Below are 7,506 nucleotides of genomic sequence, written 5' to 3' on the forward strand. Positions count from 1 at the left end.
GTAAAGATTTACAGCCTCGGAAACCCTGTGCAGGGTCGCTATGAGTCGGAACCGACTCTACGGCACTTAACAACAACAACAACTATCTATCTATCTATCTATCTATCTATCTGTCAACAACAACAACTATCTATCTATCTATCTATCTATCTATCTATCTATCTATCTATCTGTATGTATGTATGTATATCTCACAGATAAACAAGAATTTGAAAGAGGATATTGGTACATTAGTATTTACCTTTCCTGTGAACACAACTGTAAATGTGATAGAGCATACAGCAAGCAAAATGATGAAAACTTCCTAGATATCAAATATCTTAAGGCAGTGAGTAGTTGAGTCTGGAGGCTTAGGACCATAATCTCAGGGGACACCATGGTCACTTGGCATAGTACACAAAGACAATGTTCCACATGCTACTTAGGTGAGTAGTGTCTGAGATATTAAAAGCTCATGAGTGGCCATCTAAGGCACAGCTATTAATCTCTCCATGTGCAGAAGAAGTGTGATGAGAAATGAAGATGCTTGGAATCAATTAGCTCAATGAACTAACGGACGTGTGAACATCAGTCTCTATAACTCTGAGACCAGGAAAATTAGATGGTGCCCAGATACCACTACCAACTGCTCTGAAAGGAATAACATTTGAAGGCCCCAATAGAGTGGCAGAATATGTTTAACAAAACTCAAAATTCCTAAAAACAAAAACCAACCACAACAACAAAAAACTGGGCTTACTGGTCAGAGGGAGACTTGAGGTACCTGAGACTATAGCACTCAACTACTCTTCAGGTCTGGAAAGGAACTCAGCCTTGTGGCCCAATTTTCAGCCAAGCAGTAGATAGTAAATGGGGGAACAACATGAGTAAGGTGTCAGGCTAGGTTTTCTAGAGAAGCAAAACCAGTGCAACTTATATAGACATATAGAGATAAGTTTATCATCAAGGAAATGGCTTCAATTACAGAGCCCCAGGTCCCCAGTGGAAGACAGAGCCAGCTTGTCCCATGTGTTTGCTATATTGAGAGCAGCCCACACCCCTAAGGAAGCATCCCTTTGATTGACTGGCTGCTCATGCCATTCATCATAGAGCTAACTATGCCTGTATTAGGTTTCATTGCTGTAAGGAAAAGAAAGAGACGAAGGAGAGAGTCTTGGCTTCAACAGCAGGCAGGTTTATTGAGAGTAAACCTGGGAGGGGGTACCCTTAAGTCACCAAAGGAGACCAAGAGCCCGTCTGTTACCTTACAGACTGGGGTATTTATAGTCCGTGTGGTCTGGGTATAGTTCTGGCGAGTTTACAATGGGTGGGGGTATAGAGATTTGAGCAGAGATATGGAGATTTTCCTGAAACCTGGAATTTTGGGGGGGGGAGGGAGGGTCTCCAGGTGTAACAAAGACCCAAGCTTCCTGGGAGATCAGAAGCTCAAGCCAGCCCAGTGTCATTTGGGGTAGTTGCAATGCCATTCCGTTGATCAGGTGCAAAGGCTTTCAATTGCCAAGACAATAAGCACATTCTAATTGTCAAACTTCTGGACATCCTGACTTAATCAAGTTGACAGAAAACCCATTCCATAAGGTATACTCACTAAAATCAAAGGGGGTAACATGTGCCTAAGGACAAAGGTGAGAATGGATGGGAAGGCGGGTGGAATAGAAATAGGAACCATAGGGAGGAAGCAGTATAACTGTTGTTTCATGGAGAGGATTGCAGTCATTGAGATGAGACAAAGTGTGTGATTTGTTGAATGTAAAAGTGATGATGTCTGTAAACCTTAACTCAATTCACAATAAAATGTTTTAAAAATACCATGGACTGCCTGAAGAACAAACATCTTTCATGGAAGAAGTGCAGCCAGAATGCTCCTTCGAAGCCAGAATGGTGATACTTCATCTCTCATACGTGTTATCAGGTAGGAACAGTCCCCAGAGAAGGACCTCATGCTTGGTAAAGTGGAGGGTCAGCAGAAAAGAGGAAGCCCCTCAATGAGATGAATTTTTACTGTGGCACCAACAGTGGGCTCAAATGTAACAGTGATTGTGAGGATGATGTAGGACCAGGCACTGTTTCATTCTGTTGTGCATGGGGTCATGGGTTGGATCTGATTTTGTCGCACATAACAACAACTAACAACCCACTTAGGCTTGCTAGATTTGGGTAATTGTAGATACTATGATAATTAATATAAAATGACAAATACTAAGGTGGCCTGGGAAGAACCCACATGTCAGAGAGTGGGAAATGTCTCAGGGTGGTACAAGTTAATAATAAGGTTATGTTTTTAAGTGCTGTCAAGTCATTTCTGAGTTACAGCTACCCTGTATAGCATTTCCAAGGAGCGGCTAGTGGGCTTGAACCATCTTCCTTGTGCTTAGCAGTCCAGTGGTTATCCTATAGCACCACTACAAAACTCCAACGCCAACACCAACAAAAAGACAGAAAAAAAGAAAAAAGGTGGTACAAGGAAGAAAGAAACTCATGACTTAATTAGGGTTGAATTTGCACATGTGTGTGGGTAAGACATGGGAAGCATTGGAAACAGGTGAAGTGATTGCTGCCGAACTTTATCATGATGATCATGTAGCTGTGGAAGGTGAGAAACGCTGCAGCCTGGTGAGGAAAGAACGCCTCATAATGAAAAGTTAAGCGTGAAGGATGGGATCATTGTTCTCTCTCAGCTGTTTTCTGCCGGCCATGCCACCAATTCATCCTGGACTTCTACCACCACCCTCAACTTTACCACTGACCAACAATTTTTAAACTCCCAGTAACCTTCCAACTGCTACTGACAACCGAAATAAATAGTTTCCACTCTAAAAGAACAAGACTATCTGGACACTGATATGATTCCTGATAGCCACATCATGTTATTATTGGACTGTTGTAGGTTTTTTTTCACAAACTACTACTGTTTGTTCTAAACAGTCAGCATGAGTGGTAATGAAGAAGCATTGCCCTGAATTTCCAGTTGGCCAGTTCAGGTGAGTGTGTTCCATTACCAATGCCTCTTGCTACACCTGGATACATGACATGTTTCACTGGTTTGGTGTGGATGGGGAGCCTGGCTGCAGTCTGTTCTCTAGGAGGATCTGAACACTCTATTGGGAGTTAACATCAATGTTGCCTAAGATAAAATGGAATGGATTTGCCCAAACCTGTATTAGTACAATTGGAGTATTTGGAGGGCTGTGTGGTAGTTTATGCTTAGAATTCTTTGCTGGATGTGTGAAAGGTCTGTGGTGGAGAGCGGAATTGTAGGGCAATCGCTCCGTCATAGTGCATGGGAATCCTGCACGTTTCTGAGTTTTGGCAGATCACCTTAGAATCCTTCCAGCACATGAGAGGAGATTTACGAAGCCATAACTTTGCACTTACCAACGCTGAAAAAAACATTTATTTGGTGGGAGTGCCTAACGACTCTGTATAAGGTTTCAGAAGCTGTAAATCTTATGAGAGCAGAAAGCCTCAGCTTCTCCCGTGGAGCGGCTGGTGGATTTGAACTGCTGACCTTATGGTTAGCAGGCCAACACTATCCACGGTCAGCAGGGCTCCTTAAAGACTATGTTGTTGTTGTTATTTGCCGTCGAGTTGGTTCCGACCCACAGCGACCCTATATAGGATTTCCAAGTCTGTAAATCTTTACGGGAGCAGAAAGCCTCATCTTTCTCCCACGGAACAGCTGGTAGTTTCGAACTGCGTACTTTGCGGTTAGCAGCCCGACTCATAACCACTACGCTATGGCTAGAAGTAATTGCACGTGGGACCATGACGTGGTAATCAAGCATTTTCAAGGTCATTCTTCAATTAGCGAAAACCTCATAAGTGTTTTGAAACCCTGTTCAATTTTTTCCAATCCTTTCCCAAGCAGGTTATGGAAAACGTGTGCTCAACCTACCTACTGACCTTCACTGTAGTTAAGAGTCACTGTCTCCTTCTCAGCACTCACAACTGGTGCCCATCACAAGCTTCTTTAATATCCTCTTAAAAACAAACCAGGGAGCTATCTGAGGTCTCCTTTGCTCTGTGATTTTCCACAGGCGTGGTATCTGATAGTGCTAAGGATCTGGAGAGCTAAAAGAATCCCAGCAGCTGAGCCTTGTCCACTGTGTTTAAAAGGTTTTCTTACTGAGTTGCTTTGTAATGTTAGGCAAGCCGTTTCCTCCCTTTGGGCCTGACTTCAACTGAAAAACTGACAGGCTGAACATTTATTTATTCATTCTTTTATTCAGCAGATATTTCTTGGCTCTTAAGAAATTGGGCCCCATGAGATGACAGGCATCGGGCGGACATTAGAGGCACAAAAATGAATGTCAAGGATGTAATCTGCCTTCTGGAGATGTAAAACCTACAAAAGTGCGGCAGGTAACTCGAACAGGCGCAGTCAAGTGAAATATGGGGTGCTGTGTATCAGCATCCATCCCCGCTAGATGCAGCGATTTGCCAGAGGAAGGCGTGGTTCGTGGGAGGAGCGCGGCTGATGAGGCGCCCACGGTGAGATCGCCAGTGCCTAGGCGAGGTTTAGACTTCGTTCCTCTCCCTCTTGCTCTGCGGGGAGGGGAAGGACCACAGAGACGCTGCTCCCTCCGCCATCCTAGAGAAGTCGGAGTGCAGCGGCCTCAGTATCCCGGACGCCGAGTTCTGGGGCATAGAGCACCTGGGGCTGACAGGGCGTGCGTCTGTTGTCTGGGTCCTTGTGCCAGGTTGACCCAGCCCGGAGCGCCCCTCCCGAGCCCCGCAGTTCCGGGGCTGGTGCCGCTCGCCTCCCCAGGGGGCTGCCCCGGCCATGGCGTCCGCGGCCCTGGCATGTGGGGTCCACCTTGGCTCTGCTCGCAAGCTGCTGCCCAGACGAGCCGCGCCGTCCCGGGCGCGCCGGGTGAGTGTGGGGCCAGTGCCTGGAAGCTGGGTCCCTGATGGTAAATGCTATTGTCTGTGGCGCAGAGGAATTTGGACTTTTTTAGGTAGGCAGAGGCTAGCCAGCCTTTGAGCTCTGGAGTGCTAGTGCTGGGACTTCGCAGGGCAAGGTTTGAAGTGTAATGAACCAGAATCATCACCTCCTAATTGTTGTTGTTGTTGTTATGTGCCTTACAGTCGGTTCCGACTCATAGCGACCCTGTACAGGGTTTCCGAGGGTGTAAATCTTCACGGGAGTAAAACGCCTCATCTTTCTCCCGCGGAACCACTGGTAGTTTCGAACTGCTGACCTTGTGGTTCGCAGCCCGATTCGTAACCACTACGCTACCAGAGCCCTAAGCAGACAGAAAGCCTGAATCATTATTTTGTTGTTAAGTACTGTCTAGTCAGTTCTGACTCATAGGGACCCTGAACAAGGGTTTCCAGGGATCCGTTGGTAGGTTTGAACTGCTGATCTACAGCGTTACACCAGGAACCCGTATAATAGAGGAAATTAGAGGAAGTCTAATTTAACACTGGAAGAGCAGGTGACAGGAAGGAAAGAGACATGAAGCATAGCTCAGGTTCCCAAAGAGGGAACATCACAACTGAAACATAGGAAAGAAAGTGTGGCAGAATGTGGTAGGTGGAGCGTTGAGGGTGGAGGGTGCAGTAAAGTCAGAGCTAAGATTTATCCTGTTGAGTGCAGTATCCAGGGTAGCTTGAATGCCTCTGGTTGGTTGCAGTGATTGGGGGTGGGGGGTGGGGGCAAAGAGGCAGGGTCCTACAGAGAGAGCATGAAAGGGTGTCTGGAGTGAAAATAGAAGGGAGTGTGGCCTAGTAGGTAAAAGCCAGAGTCAGGCAGGCTTGTCGCTCTGTGACTTTGGGAAAGCTGATTGGAGCCTCAGTTTCCTCTTCTATAAAATGAATATAGCACTTTCTTCAGAGACCTTGAGGCATAAACAGCATAAAGTGTAAAGTGTTTGGCACAGGCTCAACACATGGTAGTTCTTACTCTCAAGGGTTGGGAACCTTTGAAGAAGGACACTGGAGAAAAGATGGGGTCTAGAACACAGGTGGTAGTTTTGAGCATAAAGATGAAAAAGGAGAACTCTTGCAGAGACTAGTAAAAAAAAAAATGTTTACTGCAATACAAATGATGAGACATGAGAAAATTGATGATTGATCTTTTATATCTTTTCTGTAAGTAGGAGATGAAATCTGCTTAGAGTACCTGCAGATACTCAGAATGCAGGAACCAAGCAGGCTTTCCTTGCAGAACCTCTTGGTACCTACCCGGTCTTCCCCTTCTTCCAGGCCTGGATCCTGGGGTTGTCTTGATGGTGGTGTGCCATGGAGTCGATTCCAACTCATAGCGACCCTGCATAGCGCTTCCGTGGCTGTAAATCTTTATGAGAGCAGAAAGCCTCATCTTTCTCCTATGGGATGACTGGTAGTTTCGAACTTGTAACCACTACGCTACCAGAGTAAATACCTGTCGTTTCAGGAGCCAGTTACCTTTGAGGATGTAGCGGTCTACTTCTCTGAGAACGAATGGAGCAGCCTAGCCCCTGCCCAGAGGGCTCTGTATAGGGATGTGATGCTGGAAAATTATGGGGCTGTGGCTTCCCTAGGTAAGAGTTTCTTCCTTTGGGCTCAGAGTTTCCTAGCTCCTTCTCCTCAGAGGTCCAAGAGTCATTCATAACCCTGAGTTGCGTAGTAGTTTCAGACTCTTGACTTAATGGCCCAACCTCAGAGGTTTCTGAGAAGTGGGGAGTTGGGGTGTCACATTGGGCCTCACTCAGGACTTCCTAGAAATGCTAACCTCCCCAACCCAGCCTCTCTTATGTGAGTACAGTAGGAAGAGAAGATTCCTGGGACTCCACTGAACTCTCAGATCCCTGCCCCACAATTTCGTAGAAGAGATCCTGGCCCAATATTGGTCATCCCCCCCCCATATAGATGTCTGAACTTGAGAGGTCTAACAGAGAGAGAGGACAAGAAAGCTCAGTTCCTCCAGAGTGAAGTTTTCCATTTGTTCATTCAAACTGTTACTGAGCTCCTCTGACTTATTCTGTCTACTTCTAGACCTTTGTAAGCCTCCTGGCCCTCCCTGAGGGTCTCCTGCCCCTCATCCTGTCGTGCTCTCTCTAGTTATTTTCCTTCTTTCCCCTCCTGCCCCAGAAGACAGGGATCTAGGAGGATTGCTCTGTGTGACTCTACTCACGTGCTTATTCCATTTCTTTCACTTCAAGCAGCATTTTCATTTCCCAAACCAGCTCTGATTTCCCAGCTGGAGCGAGGAGAAGCACCCTGGAGCTTGGCTCCTCAGGGAGCTCTGGATGGAGAGGGCTCAAGGGGCATCTCCACAGGTGAGTGAGGACACATGTCCGTCATCTGACCACTTCCCCTGTCTTGATCTTTAAACTGTAATTGGTATGTGTTCTATTAACCCAATGCTTAGACTCTGGTGGAATTCCCAGTTATCTTTTTTTTTCCCCTTTGGTTTCCATCTCCTTTGTTATTGTTAAGTGCCGTACAGTTGGTTCTGATTCATAGTGACCCTGTAAAGGGTTTCCAAGGAGAGGCTGGTGGGTTTGAACCACTACCTTGCAA

At 46.3% G+C, this 7,506-nt stretch overlaps 1 protein-coding gene across 1 annotated transcript in view; it reads left to right on the plus strand.

The window, feature by feature from the left end:
* The first annotated feature begins 4,783 nt into the window (after positions 1–4,783).
* ZNF662 (zinc finger protein 662) overlaps positions 4,784–7,506 on the plus strand; it is a 31,732-nt gene continuing 29,009 nt past the window's right edge. Inside the window, exons 1-3 of the mRNA XM_006868829.1 lie at positions 4,784–4,873; positions 6,398–6,524; positions 7,149–7,262. Coding sequence (XP_006868891.1) covers positions 4,784–4,873; positions 6,398–6,524; positions 7,149–7,262 — 331 coding nt within the window. The remainder of the gene's footprint in view (positions 4,874–6,397; positions 6,525–7,148; positions 7,263–7,506) is intronic.

This window comes from Chrysochloris asiatica, unplaced genomic scaffold (assembly GCF_000296735.1).
Source record: "Chrysochloris asiatica unplaced genomic scaffold, ChrAsi1.0 scaffold00124, whole genome shotgun sequence".
NCBI classification, from domain to species: Eukaryota; Metazoa; Chordata; class Mammalia; order Afrosoricida; family Chrysochloridae; genus Chrysochloris; species Chrysochloris asiatica.